Source organism: Heterocephalus glaber, unplaced genomic scaffold (assembly GCF_053883595.1).
Source record: "Heterocephalus glaber isolate CG9 unplaced genomic scaffold, H.glaber_assembly_v1.0 deba00001673, whole genome shotgun sequence".
Classification (NCBI taxonomy): domain Eukaryota; kingdom Metazoa; phylum Chordata; class Mammalia; order Rodentia; family Bathyergidae; genus Heterocephalus; species Heterocephalus glaber.
In genome coordinates, this window is record NW_028258410.1 from 12,558,358 (window position 1) to 12,578,842 (window position 20,485).

General features: G+C 58.6%; 1 protein-coding gene across 2 annotated transcripts in view; it reads left to right on the forward strand.

The window, feature by feature from the left end:
* Pmepa1 (prostate transmembrane protein, androgen induced 1) overlaps positions 1-18,220 on the forward strand; it is a 50,509-nt gene extending 32,289 nt beyond the window's left edge. For both annotated transcript variants that reach the window (XM_004840931.3, XM_021255158.2), the window contains exons 2-4: positions 10,558-10,712; positions 16,378-16,431; positions 16,760-18,220. In XM_004840931.3, coding sequence (XP_004840988.2) covers positions 10,558-10,712; positions 16,378-16,431; positions 16,760-17,290 — 740 coding nt within the window. In that variant the 3' untranslated portion in view covers positions 17,291-18,220. The remainder of the gene's footprint in view (positions 1-10,557; positions 10,713-16,377; positions 16,432-16,759) is intronic.
* Positions 18,221-20,485: the final 2,265 nt, after the last annotated feature.

Genomic DNA, 20,485 nt, shown 5'->3' on the forward strand with positions numbered 1-20,485 from the left:
CACAGTAGCTGCACAATAGATAGGTGCTGCTTGAATGAATGAATGAATGAATAGCAGTATAGGATCCCTGGGGATAGATTTGAGCAACAGAAGAAAATGTCTTTCATGGAAAATCAAACCAGGCTCCTCCTGGGCATCTGTTTATGGAGATTGAGGGGAGGTCGCTGGTGTCCTTGTTGCCAAGGGGGGAAGCTGGGTGATTGTGGGTCTCCCTCCGCACAGGACTCCTGTATCCACTGATTTTCCTTCTATCTCTGAGTGGTGTTCATCCGTTCAGGCTGCTAGAAATGAAAATGCCACGGACCGCGTGGCTTAAGCCGTAGACATTCATTCCTCGCGGTACTGGCAGCTGGGAAATCCAAGGACAAAGTGCTGGCAGTTTGGGCTCCGGCAAGGGTCTGCATCCTTGAGATCCAGGCCCACATCCATGGCCTTGCCCTGCCACGTGCAGGTGGAGGAGGAGGGAGGCGAGAACGTGCTGTCGGGAGTCTTCAGATGAGGGCAGCAGTCTTGGGGTCAGGCTCCCAGCCTCAGACTTCATTTAACCTTAATTATTTCCTTAGAGGCTCTGTCTCCGAAGAGAGCCACCGTAGGGCTTAGGGGTTCAACATGCAAATACGGGGGCCACACAGGTCTGTAACCCGGGTCTCCTTTCCTTCTGCTCCCCATGGGTGAGATCCGTCTTCCCACTGAATTCCTGCCGGTCAGGTGAGGGGGGTCACCGGGTCTGAGGGGTGCACCACTCACGCCAGGTCGCCCACAGTGAGGAGCAGCCCGGGACTGGGCCACTGAGGGCTCCTGCACTCCCTGGGGCCGCACACCCCGCTCTCTGCTGACCGTGTGGACCACCTGCTGGTCTCCCAGCTGCCTGAGCACCACTGTGGCCAGGCTCGGGGCAGAGGTAGTGAAGGGGCTGATGTGTACCTTGTCTCTGGGAAACCTTCATGGTGGCGACCCCAGTTGTCAACACCACAGAGGTAGGAGGTAGGAGTTGCTTCTGGGCAGCCAGGGCTGGCCTTTGAGGGGTAAATAGGAGTCCGTCAGTTAGAGAACAGGTAGGAGGGCTCCTGCTTTCCAGAGTTGTGCAGTGACACAACCGGCAGAGGCCACCAGACAGAGCCCGAGGAGGCTAAATCAGTCGTGAGTTACACATTTTCTTGGAAGTCACAGCAGACATCCTCAGTGGTATTTACCAGGTGAACCATTACACAGGAGGGTTTAAAAGTGCCAAAGATAGCCAGAGATGGGCAGAGCTGCCAGGGCTCTGCACGGGGCCATGCAAGGGCAGCAGCAGCCCCTGGTGCCAGGACGTAGGACACGCAGGTAACGAGGAAGCAGCCAGCGGGGTGTCGGTCTGGCAAGAGGCCCCCGTGATACCACCTGATGTTTATTGCCCGGCTGGCTGCTCTGCCTCTGTTCGTTGCACTCAGTGTATATAGATGGTACCCACTTTGCCCACACTACAGCTGCACAGGGTGGGCCTTGGAGCTCTGCTTTTCCAGTGGGGAAACTGAGGCACAGAGAAGAATATGAGTTCCACAAGTGTGGCCCTGGAAGAGCTGGGGTTTGGGTCTGGTAGGCCCACTCCAGGAGCCCTCTGACCACTGCACTGCCCTGATCCCAGTGTGTAGTGACTTGGATGCAACTCCCAGGGGCCTAGTGGGGAGTGGGCCTCGACACACCTCCTGCCCCCTCCAGCCTCGCCGTGTCTGACCTTGGCTGTCAGTCCGCCTCCTGCCTTGCCACTGCCCCGGGGCCAGACCAAGAATGGCTGGGACCCTTTTGCTCCTGAAAGGCAGGGCCAGCCCCCAGGGTCAGCGCCAAGACCCCTCCAGACGGTGCCCGTCACAGGCTGACCCTTGAGCCTCTCCAGCACGCGGCAGGCATCAATGAGGCCCCCGGCGAAGTGAATGCGGGGCTACTGAGAAGCGGCTAAATACCGGCCACATTGTGCCGCCTGAATCAGAGCCGTGCTTTTTGTCCAAGAGGCTTGGAAACGGAGCCCCAGTTCACTTCCCCCCTCCCGGGGGCCGAAGTCCCAGCTCATGTCAGGAAACGCTAGGCTCTTGAAAATCAGCAATTGAGAGAAACATCTGCTGGTTTCCAAGGAGCACGAGGTGCCTCCGAGCACCAAGGACCTACGTGCGTGGCATTGTCAGCCAACACTCGGAGGCAGGCACGATGACACTCAACGGGCACATGCGAGCCTTTGTAGTATGTTCCTGAGAGTTCCTGTATAATCATTAGTGCCTGTTATAAAAAATGCAAACAATGCAGAAATAGGAAAAGTAACGAGGATAATCTCCCTCTTTCAGCAGGAGCTGTCCTTAATTGGATTGTCCTTTTTCCTATACATGCTGGCCCAGATTATACCCTGTCTGCCTGGCAGTATCAAACAGTGTCCACCCAGTGGGCTGTGGTCTCAGCTGGGGGTGACTTGCTCCCCAGGGCACTTGAGGCTGCATCTGGAAACTTCTGGTTGTCATACGGGGTGGTGACAGTGCTCCTAGCATCTAGTGGGTAGGATCAGCATCCTACAGCTCACGGCTGCCCACGAGGGAGGTTTCCAGCCCCAAATATGCCAGGTACTGAGGCCGAGCAAGCCTGCTGCGGGTTTCTGACTCTTTTTTTTTTTTTCTTGGTAACGGGGATCAAACTCGGGACCTTGCCCTTGTGAGCCAGGTGGTGGAACCACTGAGCTAAATCTCGGCCCTCTGACTCCTTTTGATAGTTCACTATGTGTTAAGCCTCAGGGTTTACCTGATGGCTTGTAGTTATTTATCCTGGACCCACGAGGTCTGGGTATTCCTGTACATGCGCGCATCTATGGGTTCGGGCCTCCTGCGTTTGTGGTTGGGTGCAGTACTGGAAGTTAGAATTGCCAGGAGGAAGGTGCAATTCATGTTGGCTGTGACAGGCCCTGCCATGGAGACAGACCCGGTCGCCCTGCCCCCCATTCTCCATTTGCTCCCCACTCACCTCAGTGAACAGATCACATCTGGCACATTTTAAAGAATTTCCCATTGCACCTCACCATGTCCATTGATGGAAGCGACTCTCGCCATGAATCCACTCCATCCTACCAATAACTCGAAGACGGTGATGGATATTTTGCTGACAGTGGGTGTTTAAAGATGTTCGATGTCGGTGACAATAGAAAAAAAAAATCCCATTAGTTCTTTCCATTTGGATAATAGCAAGAAATAAAAGGCACTGCTTTGTCTTTTCGTATTGAAGGAACATTTAATCATTAGGTTCTAAAATGATTATTCCAGCCCTTTGCTTCTCCTGGAAGCCCGTTCCATGTCTCCTTCCCCACTGCCCAGCCACTTTCCATGAGATGAGCTCAGGACACCAGGTGAAGGTGCCTCTCTGTTCTCAGAAACGACCGGGCTGTGCACACTTCTCCCACCGGGGCTTCTGCGAACAGGCACAGGGTCCTAGGGCAGAAGCTCACACAGCGGGGTGTGGTTCATTTATCTTCGAACTTTCAAGCCTCCGTTTATTGTGTAATTAATGTACCTTGATTGTGTGTGGTTTCTAGTGCCTCCTGGTGCTTCTACCCCTGCTGGGGATGGAGCCTTTCCAGTTTGGCTCTGCAGTGGGCCCTAGCTCAGGCACTGCTAGGGAGCCCTAGTATGAGTTACCCGGGCACCTGGAGGGGGAGGCCCATGCCCAGCACAGAGATGCGGGTGTGTGCAGCTGCCCCTGAACTGAGGTGGGGTGGGGTCAGGAACATCAGCCTTGGTTCTAGCATCAAGGAGGGAGGGTGGGGGGAAGCATAGATGGGTGAATGGATACATGGATAGACACACACACACAGATGCATGGAGGGACTGGACAGAGGGGTGGGTGGATGCGTGGATACCTGGATGGATAGATGGACAGATGTGTGGATGGATGCATGGGTGAGCGGGGAGCTTATCGAGGCTCGAAGATGCAAGGCTGGAAGTGTCCTCACAGCAGAGGGGATGAGCATGGATCCCAGGACGTGATGCACAGAAGCAGACCCTCAGACCCTTCTGCCAACCCCTTTCCTGTACAGCAGCTTGGAGACCCAGGGAGAACACCCTCCTCCCGGAAGTGGCCCAGGGTGCCCCCAGGTACCCATGGCCAGCAGTCCTGTGTGCACCTGCCAGTCTGGGTCTGGGTAAACCCAGATAGCACCCACAAGTACAGGCATGTGCCGGAAGATTCCATCTTTATTTTTAAAGATACGGGTTTGTTTCTCATCCTGCTTGGGGGCTGCCTGTCTGCGTGGTGACCAGTACATAGGTGGCCATTCCTCCCTGTGTTCCATCAGCCCTGTTGGGGACATGTAAGTGGCTCCCAGTTATTTTGGCCTTTTGTGCAGATGTGCAGAGACCCCCCTTGCACACTCACCTCTGCACAAAAGCACAAATGTACAAATGTATTCATCTCTTCAGTGCATCTGTTGTACTCCAGCTTTGGGGAAGGCGCTGCCATAGGCTCTGGATGGGGAACAAATACAGGCCAGCCTGGGCCACCAGTATTCTTGAGGGGAGTGGCAGGAAGTGAACTGGTACAGGTCATGCAGTGTTCTGGGTGAGTGCTACAGAGAGAAGGAAATCGGAAGTGAATGTAGGCAGTGGGGCCCCTGGGCCCTGGGGCTGGAGGACTGTCTAGACGGGGTGCCTAGTCCTGACTCCTGAGGACGTGACATGGGAGCAGAGGCCAGCGGTGATAAAGGGCACAAGCCATGTGGACACGGGGGAAATCATTCCTGGGTGCAGGAACCGCACCTGCAAAGGTCCTGAGGTGGGATGTTCAGTGCTTTCATAGAAAACAGGTGGTTACACCAAAGGGAGAGGCCCGGGGAAGTGGGCCTCAGAGGTGGACACCTGAAGGCCCAGCTGCTGCAAGGCTCATGCTTGGCAGTGTTGGGCCGTGACTTCCCCCTGCCAAGGGGCTCTGGTTGACAGGATCCATGAACCAAAGCGGGGACTTTTTCAACCCACTGCAGCGCAGGTCTGTGTAGAAGGTGGCTGGGAAGGGCCAGGCATGGGAGTAGCCTGGCCCAGGGCTCGAGTTCTGGGCTCAAAAATTTCCTTCTGGAAGTTCCCTCTGGGAAGCCAACAGGCACAGTGAGGCCGGGCTCACCTGTGAGTCTTCCTGGTCAGGTCCCAGCCGAGAGCTTTGGCCAAGCAGGGTTCAGAACCCAGGCCCCCGGGAGGCAAACTTGGTATTCTCTACCTGAACCCAGGGCCCTGCCAAGAGCAGTGGGGAGCAAGCTGGGCCCCCCCAGGTTCCCTCCTCCCAACCCGGAACCGCATCACGCATCACCTGTCCAGGCCCCTGATGCCCAGCTGACCCAGCCGCCCTGGAATATGGTGCCGTTGATTTCTAAATAGGAGAGACCTGGCCTAGACTTCGGCCTGCTCCCAAACCTCCCGGGAGAAAGTGGAGTTGTTCGTATTTATGCCTCAGGGAAGTTCTTACCTATGACGCTGTCTTTGGTGGGTATTTGAAGCGGCTCCAAGAGTGATCAGAAAGTTACTCCTTTGGCATCTGGTTCAATTTCACTTGAAATTAGGGTGTGTTGGGGGGCTGGGCTCTTTATTCAAGAAGGAGCCGGGTGGGGGAGGAAAGGCAGCAGCCAGGCGGGGGCTCTGCGGAATGACAATGAGGCCCTCCCGCGGGTCTCATCCAGGCAGACCTAACAAGATTAGATTTTCATAAATTGCAGACAGTGCCAGCTCCTGATTCTGCAGTGTGCGGTCAGGGCCAGACAGGGCCGCGTGCAGGGCTGCTTGTTAACCAGGAAGGACGCTGCGGCCTCCCCCAGGACAGACCCCCGGGCCGTGGCGGGTGTCGGGCTGGCTGGACTCGAGTGGATTCTGCCCTCCCCACAGCTGAGGAGATGCCCGGGAGCCACAGGGCCACAGTCACTCCAGGTATTTACGGAGATGGGGGCACATGTGCAGCAGGTGCGCGCTTCACACACACGGGCGACTTCCGCAGCCCTCCTGTGGGCACTGGGAAGCGGCCCTCAGGCTTTGAACTGAGGCTTCCCCTGCCAGCTTGGTGCCCAGGGCAGGCCCCACCCCGACAGCAAGAACATTGGCCAAACACTCGGGCAGGAGGGACGCACTTACCGTGGAGCCGACCCTTTGCTTAGTCACAGATCCAGGGCTGCACCTGTGATGCCACCAGAGGGGACCTCAGAGTTCATACCACACCACGGGGTCTCTTGTGGGCATCACAGGTTTGAATTACAGGGGTGTCAGATGAAGTTAGGCAAGGTGCTACACATCTGTAATCCCAGCACTGGGAGGCTGAGGCAGGACAGTCACAGCTTGAGCCTGGCCTCAGGTTCCTCCTCTGTAGGGGAAGTCATGTTAGTCTCCACTCCACAGACTGATGGTGGGAATCACCGAGATGATGGTGCAAGCATTCAGCCCCGTGCCTAGTGTTGAGGGAATCCTGGTGCACAGTACCTCTCCTCGTGTAAGCCCAGTGCGAAGGAGTAGAGAGGAGTGTAGGCCTCCCGGAGCAGCTGCTCGGAAACCAAAAGGGGACACTGGGCCACTCCAGTGAGGCACACGGACTGTTAATGTGAAATTATTCACGAGGAGAGAAGATGCTAAATTAAATGAGAGTGACCTTAGAGTGCACATGGAAGATGGGCTTGGTCACCCCAAGAGCCTGCCACATTCATCACCCTGCCCAAGGGAAAAATTAGGAAGAAAAATGGCAGGAGCCACTCCCAGCCTCCCCGAGAGGAGCACAGCAGGAACACCAGACACCACGGCGTTCTGCTTCCAGGACGCCTGCTCGAGGCCTGGGTCCACGGAGGCCATGCAGACTCGGCAAACCACAGGCCCCTGCAGGCAAGGGTGGTGGTCATCATGACAACGGTGGAGTGCAGTGCTCCGGTGCTCTCTGCTCTGAGCTCTGGTCCCCTTGATGTCAGGGGGCCCTTCAGCTCTGTCAGGAGACGGGGACCAAGCCCTGGCCAAGCAGCATCTCAGGCATCCGGGATGAGGACAGGAAACTAGCAATGCCCTGGGCGTGCTGGGAGAATCAGTAGGAGAATCAGAGGCCTTTTTGACTCTGAGCTGTCAGGGGGGCTCCGGACGTAGCCCTGCTCTTTCTGGTTGTGTGAACCAGCTCAGCTTCTCCCGAGCCTCAGTTTGCTCATCTTCAAAGTGGGAATGGTGACAATGCCTGTGTCAGAGGAGCTCAGAGTCCCCCGGTCTGTGTTGCAGCTTTGAGAATCATGACAGTTCCTACGGTGAGTCCTTACAGTGACCGTGGGCTGGGACCAGACCACTTGTGGCTCCTGGCCTGTCCCCCATGACTGGTGGCCAAGTCTCATCTCCACAGAGCTGAGAGGTGGGATCAGGAGGGAGTGTAGGACCACCTCTGTGTATACAGCTGGGGTGCAGGAGGTCAGATTAGGGCAGCCGACGCTGGCACAGGTGGCTGTACCATTGGCAGTGGAGTGACCTGGGGCCCATCTTGGCCAGAAGTGCCCCCAGCCACCCACCTACAAATACATTGGGTTCAGCTTCCAGCCTGAAAGGCCGGGCACCTCCCCGCCGGCGTCTGGCTTCTCGGGAGAGAACAGCAAGGTGGCCGCACATGGGCCGGGTCCCACATGGGCCGGATGGATCTTGTTTCCTCCGCCTGGGCCCACAAGGCATCTGAGTCTGAGAGAGACTTGGCTCCCCAGTGTCCCAGTGCCTCGGGACTGCTTCCCTGCCTTCGGGAATCACATAGGCACGGGGTGCAGAGCTGCGTGCCGCTGGGGTGAGGCACTGTGTCCCGTGTGCTGCCTCACTGTCACCCGTTTTCAGCTTGACTCCAGGCCGGTGAATGCAGTGAATGGGGGCAGATGCGCCCCCTTTTGTCCCTGCGAGTGTCCTCTGTGGTCTCTGAGTGGCACCTGTCTGGATGGGGCACGCACAGGAGGAAGGCGGAGGTCCCTCCCCAAGAACCATGCCTGCGGGGGTGCAGGGAGCAGAGCCGGGTTGCAGGGAGCAGAGCGGGGGTGCAGGGCCAGGCAGGGGGTGAGGTGTGGTGGGTGCCAGGCCCCATGGCAACGGGACCCCAGGCAACTGCCTTGCCAGGTGCAGCCCAGTGCTCGATCCATTTCCCTCCCTTAGGTGAGTTTCCGGGTCTGTGCTGTCACGGGGTTGGCGGCCCACAGGACAGGGGGCCACAGCTGTGCACTCTTTTCTGGGAGTGAGCCCCACTCCCGCAACACAGTGCTGGGCTGTCCACACCCCCTGGCCTGTAGGGGGGTCATGCACGCTGCTCCACTCTGGCCTGATGTCTCGCCACGTTCTCGCCGTGGCCGTCTGGGTCCTAGGCAGCCCCGGGAGGAGGACAGCCGGCCTGACCTGGGTCCTGCAGGATGCCAAGGCCTGGGACAGGACAAAGGCAGCCCCATCTCCCTCTCTCCGGGCTGGCCAGGCCAAGGCCCTTGAGACAGCGGGAGGCGGGGCGTCCCCAGCTGGGGTGAAGAGTGCAGGTCTGGGGAGGGAATCACAGGCTCTCCTGGGGAGGGGGGCGTGGGTGTTGCACAAAGCAGCCCTGTGTGTCCCCTGAATGCGAGGCTTTCTCCTGGGCCTCAGCAGACGGCCCTGCACCCTGCAGAATCGAGCCAGACTGCCCAGGCCCTGAACGGATGGAGAAGAGGAGGTGTGGCCACAGTGACCTGGTCCCATGCCTTGTCCTGTACCCAGCCCACCCTCTGCCCTGCTCTGCCCTCCCGGTGGGGGCCTGAGGATGTCCCCAGGCAGCTCGGGGAGCCCGAGACCCCACCGGGCGGGGCCCCGCCTTCTCAGGACCTGGGCACCTCTCTCCAAAGCCCTTGGCTCCTCCTTCGGCTGCCGGGTCCCTCGGGGGTGGGAGGGGTCAGGTCCAGGCCAGGAACTCAGGCCAGAGCCCCAGGCGGGTTGAATCCCCGAGGCAGCGGCAAAGTGGATGGCCACGTGGGAGGATCTACAGCTTTGGTCTCTGCCCTGCTTGTGACCGGCAGGGGACCTTTCTCCGAGGTGGTGACAGCCAGGGACAGCATAGGGCTCAGGAGGGCCTCTGTCCCTCACCAATTGCCAGCTGTGACTGCAGAAGTTCTCCACACAGTCACGTGTCCCCGCAGCAGCCGAGAAGGGCGAGGAGGAGGGAGAGGAGGCGCCTGGAGGGGAGTGCGCAGTTCTCCATAGGAGTTCCACCGGCACTGGGTGAAGTGCCCACTGGGGGCGCTGTTCTCCTGTGCGAGGCCCTGGCCAGAAGTGGGCCTGGGGCTGGAAGTGGTCCCTGCCACCCCCTCCTTCCTGGGAGGAGAACTGTGGCCCCAGGAGTCCTGGGCCATGGCTTGTTAGGGGCGGCCATGGAAAGTCTGTCCTCCGGCAGGGGGCAGCGCATCCCTGTGGCCCAGGCAGGGCGGCTGCTGCCCCTCCTGGGGTTACCTCCAAGGTACTCGGTGTCGTGCTGGTTGGACCCACGGCCCCACCTGAGTCAGTAGAGCCATGGGGCTCAGGCAGGATGGGAATAACCTTCCTTCTCCAGTGCTTGAGGGTTTTTCTGCCTTCTAGGGAACCCCCCTACGAAAAAATACTTTCAAAAACCAGAATTGAAATGTCTGTAGCCATCTGGCCTCTACCAAGAGGGGTCCTCACCACCCTGCCCCGTGAGGGTGGGAGTACTTTTCTGATACGTGTGTACATGCTGCCCGTGTTTGTCATATGCGTTCTGTGTTTGCTGGGCATGTATAGGATTTGGGGTGTTGTTTTTTGGTGTGTATAAAAGTGTTGGGGTATTTTGGGGTGTGTAGGAGTGTTGGTACATGCAGGAGTTGGGGCATGCAGGAGCATTAGCAAGGGTCTCGGGGTGTGTAGGAGAGTCTGAGTGTTGGAGTTTCGTTGGGGTGTGTAGGAGCCTCGGCGTGTGCAGGTGTGTCGGAGTGTCGTTGGGGTGTGTAGGAGCCTCGGCGTGTGCAGGTGTGTTGGAGTGTCGTTGGGGTGCGTAGGAGCCTCGGCGTGTGCAGGTGTGTCGGAGTGTCGTTGGGGTGTGTAGGAGCCTCGGCGTGTGCAGGTGTGTCAGAGTGTCGTTGGGGTGCATAGGGCTGTTGGCATGTGGGCTGTGTGAGTGCACCAGGTTTGCTTGGTGTGCACAACCCCCGTGATCACTTGGTTTTGCTCCACACCCAGGTCCAGCACCCCTCCACACTTTGGTCACCCCTTCCTGCTGGGTGCTTCTCCCGGGGTCCCCCCCAGTCAGGCAGCACTGAGCATTAGGAATAGTGCCAGGGCTCTGGGAGCAAAGGCAGTGAGCCCTTCTGCGTGTCCCATGTTCCCCAGGGCTTAGGTCCCCATGTCCCGTGTTTCCCTGGGCTCAGGTCCGCGTGACCCATGTTCCCCAGGGCTCAGGTCCTGCCAAGGAAGACCCCAGCAGAGCAGCTCCCCAGAATGGCTGGGAAGCTGTCTGGAACCCATGGCCTGTCTCAGTCTGCTGGCGTCCTGGTCCGCAGGGGCTGTAACCCGGGGTGGGGGCCAAGCTGCAGTCTCATGCCTGCCCTTGCCTCCACAGCGGAGCTGGAGTTCGTGCAGATCATCGTCATCGTGGTGGTGATGATGGTCATGGTGGTGGTGATCACGTGCCTGCTGAGCCACTACAAGCTGTCGGCCCGCTCCTTCATCAGCCGGCACAGCCAGGGCCGGAGGAGGGACGACGGGCTCTCCTCTGTAAGTGCCTGCGTCCTGGGCCTCCCGTCCACTAGGGGTGCTTCCGGGCACCCTGATTTGGGGCAGGAATACGGGGGCTGAGAGCCCCGGTGTGGCTTCTCCCCATCGTGGAGTAACAGCACCTGGGTGACCTCCCTGGGACGCTGTGTGGGGCAAGCCGAGGGTCTGGGGCAGAGGGAGGGTTGGCGCCCCGGGCCTTGGCTCCTGGAGGGGGATGGCCAACCCACACAGGTCTTTCTGTCCCACAGCCGGCGGGAGGCGGGGCGGGATCCAGGAGCTCTGGGAGGCCGGGTGGGCCAGGACCGGGGCTGGCTGCTTCTGCCTTCACCTCCTGTTGGGCCCAGTGGGGATAGGAGGGGCGGGAGGCAGCTGCACTGTGGTGACCGGGTCTAGCGGTGCATGGTAGTCAGCCTGGGGGGACAGCCAGGAGGGACGGGAAGCTGGCATTTGACTCCCCAGAGGGACGCGGCAGAGGAAGTGTCCTGGCCTCGTGCCAGTGCCTCACCAGCATCGGCCCTGCGGTCACACTGCTGCCGGGGGTACTGGGTCTCTGCCCAGCTCCACCATCCCAGTTGTGTGCCCTCGACATGGTCCTGACTCCCAAGATGGGGTCTCAGGTCCCTCGAGTATGTCGGGGACTGGCAGTGGTGCCACCTCCCAGAGGACCTGGGGTGGGCGCAGGCTGGGGCAGGGTCCTTGCCCCTGGAAAGTCCTCTGCCCCCCGTTCCATGGTCCCTGTGTCAGGCACAGGCCAAGGGCCCGGCCTCTCTGCGGAGGGGGCTGTGGCTGACTGAGAGCCCAGGGCGAGCTGTTCTGAGGCCCAGCTCCTCAGTATAAAGTCAGGGTGCAGGGTTCAGAAGGGCGAGAGGGGCAAAGTACCCTCGGCCCTTCATAACCTGGGGTCCACACACTTGGTTTTCTGAAAGAAAGCTGGGCACAGTGGGTCACAGCCGTAATCCCAACACTGGGAGGCTGAGGCAGGAGGATTGCCATAAGTTCAAGGCCAGCCTGGGCTACATGGTGAGCTCAAGGCTGGCCTGAACTATATACTGGGCCCCTGTCTCAAACAAACAAAAACATAAGTATCTGAAAGGAAAATGTGAAAACCCTCAGAGGTTTCCCTAGTTATTATTCCCTAAAAGGAGCAGTGTATCAGCTATTTCCCAGCACTCACTCTGTATTGGGTAGAAGTAATCTAGAGGTTATGTAAAGGACAGAGCAGGATGTGGTGGGGCCCAATGAGCTCCTACACCATCACACATAAGGGGCCTGAGAGCCACAGTTTTGGTGTCTTGGGCCCTGGGGCGTGTCCCTGTGGAACCCATACCGCAGGAATCCTTGCTGTCTGCTCGTGCATTTTGGTGTCAGATCCGTGAGCACCCTCGTGCCCCCTGGAGACCCCAGTAGCATCCCCAAAACTGCACAAAGTCAATGCTCGGGGTGCCCCACAGGGTCCCCAGCTCCCTTTGGAGGGCTCTGTCCTGCTGTCTTCCTCTCCTCAACTCAGGAGCGCAGTCAGCCAGTGGCTCCCCTGCGCCTGCCCCGGACTGGCTGAGGAAGGAGGCCAGATGGTGGGAAGCAGCTGTCTTCGGACGGGCTGGGTGTGTCTGGAGGAGGCGGGTGGCCTGTGGGCAGCCAGGGGGGTGCTCGCCAGGTCCAGGGCAGGCAGCGCCAGGTAGGGCTCCCTGGCTCTGGGGGATGCCTGGGCTGGCTGCGGCACCCAGCACCTGTGGGCTGAGCCAAGCTGGCGCTGGCAGGTTCAAACATCTCTGCTCACATCAGGCCTGGCCTTGGTGTGTCACCCAGTCGTCAGGGCGGGCAACTCTCATGGGGACACCAGGGCCCTGAAGCCACCCGGCGTGCGTCCAGAGGGCAGACTGCATCTGCTGTGAAGGAATCTGCAGCCTCTGAAGCCCAGGGCTCCCCTGGCTGTCTGTTTGCTGTTGTTGTCACCCAGCAACGGGGCTGCCATCTGCTTGCAAGTGTTCTGCATGCAGCGCCTGCGTCGGCGGCTTCCAGGGCTCGCCCCGCTTTATAGAGCAGAAACGGGCTCAGAGGTGGGGCGCTTGTCCAGGCCGTGTTGCTCGCCAGGGCTGTGTGAAGAGCCTGTGGCTCATTTTAGGCAGGATAAAGATAGCTGAGGTTTTAGGGAACGCAGGCAGAGGCTGGGGCCTGGGGCGACGTCCTGCTCTCCAGGAGGGGCACAGCCCTTCCGGCAGCACCAGGCTGGGCTGCAGCACAGGCAGGACCCGCCCTGGCTTCCCGGACCCCTGGGAATAAGAGTGCCCCCACCCCCACTCTGCCACCTACCCAGCCACCCGCACAAACCCCAGGGACACCAGGCTGACTAAACACAGAGCCTGGTGGGGCCCAGCACAGACCGTGGCAGCGACCCCGGGGCCCAGCCAGACACTGTCTGAGGAGTCCTGGGCCCTGCAACTTCCCCGAGAGACTCACACAGCTGCTGTCGCCCCGGACTGGCCTTCGTCCTGCCCGCCTCTTCAAGGTGACCCCGGGAGTCCCCCCCACACCGTGTGTAGCCAGCAGCCCACCTCCCGCACCCTCAGGTCATCTCCATAACCCAGGACCTGGGGTGCGTGGGAGCCAGTGCTGAGGTCCAGTCCCAGCCTCCTCACTCCCCGAGACCCCAGCTACCCCCCGGCCAGAGGAAGGCTTGGATGCAGGCCAGCCCGGGGTTCAGGACCACAGTGACATCAGCCCCCTATTACCAGAGCTCCAGCCTGGAGGGCAAGTCCCAAGTGGGCAGGAGAGGGAGTGGGAGCCCAGAAGGCAGTCGCAGTGCCACCCGGCACCTGCTCAGGAAGCCCCTGCCCCTGCTTCTGAGCCCTCTGAGCTTTGCCCTCAGGTCCCAGGTTGGACGCAGGGTCACCCCCACCCCGAACACCCGCCTTTCCGCCTGCAGCCTCTGGTCATTCCCGCCGCAGTCAGCCACCTCCTCAGCCGCTCCTGCAAGGCCAGCTCAGCCCAGGCCTGCGATGGCAAGACCCTCATTCTTCTTTGTCCCCTTTGTCCCTGGTTCAGTTCTCAGCTCGGATCTCCTGCTCCCCACAGGAGCCCACCCTGCCAAGGGCCCTTTTCCCAGGGGCTGGGCAAAGAATGTGGGCAGTGTTCAGACAGGAGAGGGGCCCAGAGGCAGGCCAGGCCCTGTGGCTTTGGGGGCTGCTGGTTGTGACAGGCCACGTCCGGGCCAGAGGCATCTTGCCAGGTGTTCGGCCTGCACTGTGGTGGGTGGTGGCCCCCTCTCCGGAAGGGTAGGACTGTCACTGGGGAACTGAGGAAAGGAATTGAGCCTCACCTGGCCACGCCCCCAGGTGCTGGTTCCTGCAGTCTGGAGATGAAGGCAGGCAGGGGTCACCAGGAATCAGAAAGCCAAGGTCTGGCAGAAAGCCAGCAGACTGATTTTGTACATAGAATGTGGCTGGCTCATAGCCGTACGTACGTGCTCCTTCATAGGAGTCTGGCTGTAGCAGCAGAGTTGGCTGGGGCGACGGACCAGCCACCTTGACCCTCTGTGGAAACAGGTGACCCCTGGTCTAGATGGGAGCAGGGGTGGGGGAATCCGCCCTGGAGAAGCATTCACACAGCAGGGGCCAGAACGGAGCAGGTGTCAGGGAGAGGAGGGAGTGGGAGAGGACTGAGAAGGAGCAGCCCCCAGAGGCAGGGAGCAGCAGGGAGAAGGTGGTTTTAGGGGAAGGAGCAATGGCCGGGAGCCTGCCTGGCTGTGGGGCACAGGGGTGATCAGCTATGGGCCGAGAATGGCACCCTGCCCTCCTCCTCCTCCTCCCCGCTCCCCTCGCATCTGCCTGAAGCACCGGCCTAGGAGGGCTGGGGTGATTCTGAAGCTTGTGCCCCACCCCATAGGACACAGTTGTACCTAGTCCCACGCAGCTGCTTACACACTACGTACCATGCTGGGGGCTGGGCACGGGGGACCTGGTAGCCTCTGCCGTGACAGTCACAGCTCCCAAAGGCTGAATGAGTCACATGACCAGGCAGGGAAACCGGCCTGGGTGGACAGAGGGGCCTGGGGGTGCATTTAGGTGTTTATCTGCCCATGACACAGACAGGAAAGTGTTGAGGGGACACTGTTACAGGAGGCTGCGGGGTGTAAGATGTCTGGGTCAGAGCTGGGCTTTGTCCTGGAGCAGCGGGAGGTGGGAAGGGTTTAAGCGGCCGGGGCACCCAGAGCCCTCTCTGTCAACAGGCAAGCCGAATTGCCCCGGCAGCAGAGCCTCAGGTACATTTGGGTTTAATTGCAGTGTTGGCACTTTGCAATAAATAAGTGGATTTGGGGTTTCAGTCTCTAAAGGGTTCGCCATCACTGGTTTAAACCAAGGGGTAGTGGAGCTGGGGTAGAGGAATCCTCCAGCTTCTACTAGCAGCAAGGGCCCTGTGGGGAGGAGGGCAGGTGGGAGAGGAGCAGGAGCCCCTCTGGAAACCCCTGAGGGCCTGGAAGAGAGGCTACACAGCCTCCTGCAAAATCTGCATCTCACCATGTCTGCCACTGGCTTGTCCAGAGTCTGAGTCTGAGAGACCCGCTTTGGTCCGGGGTGGGTGGAATGAGGGTTGGGGAGAGAGTGAGCTATCAGGAATGACTCCGTGGGTCTGCTTGTGCAACTGAAAGCTCACCAGGGCATTCAGTAAATTAAGGAACAAGGTGAGGGAGAAAGACATAGTGATCTCTTACGCACCAGGGCCGTCCTGCTGGGACAGTCTGAGGACCACAGGGCCCCCTAGTGGCTGTCTAGGAAACAGCCCCTGGCACCCCCCTCCCATGCTGCAGGGGAGACATCACCTACATGGGAACCCTCTGGAAAATGTGTCCCCAAAGAAGCTTTTGGTCAGTGGCTGTGTTCATGATCTTGATTGTGTGGTGATGGCTACCTCATATATGCACGGGCCCAAGCGGAATAGAGTGTGTACTTTGAATATGTATGTTTATTGCATTTCATTTAGATCTCAGTGAAACCATAGACTTTAAGACACCCCTGCCTCAGCCGTGTGGGGGAACTCAGATGAACTGGCCCTAGCACAGGGTCCCACTGTCCTGGGAGGAGTTGCTGCCCTGCTGGAATCACAAAGCAGAACGCTGAGCTTCATGAGGTGGTGGCAGCTGTGTCGTTGGCACCTGGCCCATAGCTTGGCACAGAAGCGCACCCTGTCTACGTTTATGGTGGTGTTAGACGCCCTGGAACTGAAAGCCAAGAGGGGCCGGCCACAACAGGGCAGCAGTGCGAAGGGCCCACGGTTAGCGCCCAGCATGTTAGACACAACAGAGCCAGTCTCTGTGCCTCTGGGGGGGCACAGTGGCGCCATCCGACTCTCACACATTCCCTGAGGGTCTCAGGGGGCCCCGGGTGGTTTTTTAACTTGTTAAATTCTTCAGTAACTCCCACTTTCCTACAAGCCAGTTAAGGGTCTATTCTTAAGTCCATGGAAAGCCCTGGAGGGCTCAGTGGGGCCAGACCAGGTGTGTATACTGGAAAGCTTGAGGTGCCTGGACAGCAGTGGCAGCTGAGCAGGGGTTAGTGCGGCACTCATGTGGTCGTGAGCTCCAGGGTGGCCAGGAGGAAGGTCTCAGTGCTGAAGCTGGAGCATCCTTTGCTTTCCTCTCCGACCTGCCTGTCCCTCTTCACCCCTGCAGGAAGGATGCCTCTGGCCCTCAGAGAGCACGGTGTCAGGCAGCGGAATCCCCGAGGTGAGACCCAGCCCCCCCCCTGCACCCCCAGCCCAGCCCCCACAGACTGCAGGGAGTGTTGGCTTCCCAAGGCTTTCGGCAGCCGCCTCTTCTGCACCTGCTCTGCAGTCTGGGACCACGTACCCCACCCTGAAGGAGCTCCCACTATCAGCACGTGGGCTCCCCTGTCCCAGGAGGGTGGGCATCTCCATGGCCAAGACCCCCACCCTGCCGGGTGTCTTCCCCACCTGCCCTGTGACGCAGCCGTCCCCTGGGGCATGGGCCGCTGGATCTCCTGTCTCTGCCCTGGGTCTGGGGCCACCCCCCTCACTTGGGTCTGCTCTTCCAGCCACAGGTCTACACGGCACCACGGCCCGCTGACCGCCTGGCTGTGCCTGCCTTCGCCCCCCGGGACCGCTTCCACCGCTTCCAGCCCACCTACCCCTACCTGCAGCACGAGATCGACCTGCCACCCACCATCTCACTGTCCGATGGAGAGGAGCCCCCACCCTACCAGGGCCCCTGCACCCTCCAGCTGCGGGACCCTGAGCAGCAGCTGGAGCTGAACCGAGAGTCAGTGCGCGCACCGCCCAACCGAACCATCTTCGACAGTGACCTGATGGACAGCGCCATGCTGGGTGGCCCCTGTCCCCCCAGCAGTAACTCCGGCATCAGTGCCACATGCTACGGCAGCGGCGGGCGCATGGAGGGGCCACCCCCCACCTACAGCGAGGTCATCGGCCACTACCCCGGCTCCTCCTTTCAGCACCAGCAAAGCAGCGGGCCGCCCTCCCTGCTGGAGGGGACCCGGCTCCACCACTCCCACATGGCACCCCTGGAGAGCAAAGAGAAGGAGAAACAGAAAGGACACCCCCTCTAGGCTCCCAGGGCGGGCCAGGGCTGCGTGGGGCAGAAGGCAAACACTCCGCACTTCTAGAAGAGAAGAGAGAGGAGGGCAGGGCGACACACGGGAAGTGCAGCGTGTGACACCCCCACCTCTCTGTGTATAAATATTTACGTGTAATGTCTGGTCTGAATGCACAAGCTCAGAAAGCTTGCAAAAAACAAAACAACAAAAAAACCACGTTTCTTTGTTGAGCCGTGTCTTGAAGGCAAAAGAAAAAAAAAATTCTACAGTAGTCTTTTTTTTGTTCCAGTTGAGCTACGTGCGTGAATGCTTAATTTTCTTTTGTTTATGATGATTTCACTTAACTTTAAAGACATATTTGCACAAAACCTTTGTTTAAAGATCTGCAATATTATATATATAAATATATATAAAATGAGAGAAACTGTATGTGCGAGGGCAGGAGTATTTTTGTATTAGAAGAGGCTTATTAAAAAAAAGTTGTTTTCTGAACTAGAAGAGGAAAAAATGGCAATTTTTGAGTGCCAACTCAAAAAGTGTGTATTACCTTGTAAAGAAAAAAATTACAAAGCAGGGGTTTAGAGATATTTATATAAATGTTGAGATTTTGCACTATTTTTTAATATAACTATGTCAGTGCTTGTTTGATGGAAACTTCTGTCGTGTCTCTGGAGAGTCAAGGGAGAAAGGTCAGAGTTTGGGAGTCAGGTCAGGCAGCGGAGCCCCGCCCGCCTGTGCTCCGGGGCCCCCTTGAGGCCGCCTCTGCCCGGAGATAAGTGGGTGCCAAGCTAGACATTCTCTGCCGAAGGGGATTCGCGTTCTCCCTCTGGGCCGGAATAGCCTTTGGGATGCAGAGCAATCCAAAGTCACCCCAGAGGCACCTGGGTCCAGGTGGTGGTTTTTGCCTTTCCCAAAATGAAAAATAAACTGTTACTGAAGGAATCTTAGCTTTTCTTCCTCTTTTATAAGCTGCGAAGGTCCCCGGGGGAAGCTGCAGCCAAAACCTGTGATTGACGCCGGGGACAGGCCAGAGGGGCAGGTGGCCTGTTGGTGCTGAATGCCTCGGTGGCGATTCAGCAGGCTCCCCAGTGCAGCCGGGCTGGGGCAGTACCCTGGCGAATAGGAAAGGCCCAAAGTCTCAGCGGTGACCTCATCCTGGGGCCTTTTATGTCTCGATTTTCCAATAAACAGATGATCCGAGATGACAAGGTGACAAGCCCAGGTTTCTCCCAGGACGTGTGAAAGTTAATTCAGAAAAGAAAAACGGAAACGGTCAAACCAGCATACACCTATGCTTCCAGCTTTCGCAAAATTTCCTACTTTCTCCTGCCCCGCATCCTCCCCATCCTTTGGACACAGTTGTCTGTGATGTGTTTGTCTGTTTCCATGAGCACCTCGTGTGCCGGGTTTCTGCTGAGTGGGTTTGGCATGACTGGCCCCCGTGGCGGTGGCCTGCAGGTGGCAAAGCAGAATGGGCACACACAAATAGAGGTGGCAGGGTCACTTGGGACAGGTAGGGACCATGGCTGCAGCTGAGGTCTTCCCTCCCCACGATGGACTGACAGCAGCCCATGGAGTGGCCCTCACTCCCCAGAAAGAGCAGGGCACATCCACCTCCTCCGCAGGGGGAGGAGCTCATTCTGGGCAGAATGCTATTACTTTAAGAATAGGACCTGAAAACAGTTCTGCAGTTCTGACAGCTGGACCTCTAGGTGTCCACTTGAAGAGCCCAGTGACCCAGGAACCTTTCCTATCTGTGACAGTAGCAGAACCGGCCTCTCCATGGGGTTTTCCCCTGAAGTCTGCCTCCCTCTTGAAGAGGATTCTTCCTTGAAGTCATTGCGGGAAGTCAGCATAGCTTGTCCCAAAGGTACAGGGACACAAAGATGTTCCCACGGTATTTTTCCTTTGTGTCCAGTGTCCCTGGTGTTGTGCTAAAGACACAGTCACTCTCGCCCTGCTCTCCCTGGGTCTGGCGTCCCTTCCCGTGGTCACAGAGGGTCACTACTTCCTTGAAAACAACTGTCTCCCTCTTGCCTCCCCACCAGGGAGGCGACCCCTCCTGTCCCCGCATCCTTTTTTGTCAAAGACTGCGTAACTGAGTTGAAAACCTAGAGAATGGACCTCATGGGTGTGTGTGGCATGAGCCACACGCTGGGCTGAAGTGTCCTGCTGTCCTCTAGCTGGACCATTGGATTCTTGCTGCTTTGTGACATGGTCCCCGTTTACTGTGGTGGGGTCTCCAGCACCCACCCCTCTGCTCCCCCAGGAAGGGAGTCCAGGGTGCCAGTTGCAGAGGTTTGAGGGGAAGGGCTTGTCACCTGCAGGGTACACCCCCGGAAATTGCTGGAGTGCTTACAGACCTGAAAGCTGCCGCTGGAACTCAGCTCTTCGCTTCTTCTCGGTACCCCACACCTCTAGATGCGGGCTGAGGTGTCGATATCTGTTGACGTATCCCTTAGGAGCCCAACCCCCTTTTCCAGCAGGAAGTCAGATGGGGCCCTGGGAAGCGGCTGGTTGGAGGGTTGCGGGGGGGGGGGGGGTCCATCGTGGGCTCAGAGAAGGGGCAGAACTTGGCCTGTACGCCCCTCCTTTGTGCCCTGCCTGTCAGCCTCGCCCCCTGCCCCACTTCCTACAGTGAATAGTGCTGCTTCTGCAAAGCCCAGGCCTACATGGACAGACGTAGTAGATTGCACTGAGAGACACGCATCTTTTCAGAAGCCCAGAGTTTTGGCAAAAAGCTAAAAGTGACCCCTTGGACCACCTGGGGTAGGGCACGAACCAGATCCAGTCCCATGTCCTCGTATGGGTCCTGTCCCTGTGAACTGTATGTTTCAGATACTTTTTTTCCTATGTGCAACACAGCTCCCAGAACCATGAGCCCCCAGGGATGTGGAGAGAACATGCTTTGGGTTCTGTCGTGTTTCTGGACCCTGTGCTCAGAGGGCCGCTGTACCGTGGAGCTCCGAAGGCCGCTGCAGTTCTGCCTGACCCACGGCTGTCTGTCACGCTGACTGCACCGCTTGCGTGTTGCCTCTGGGGCGTTAGAACACTCCTGCAGCCCTGTACCCCAAGTTCCGTTCAAGCCAATCTTCTGTAAGCTCTCTGCGCTCCCGTGGCAGCATCAGGCTGCCGCTGTGGAGGCTGCCCGGATGCCCATCCTCAGGCCTGAAGAAATTGCTTGTTGTGTATCAGTAATCATTAGTG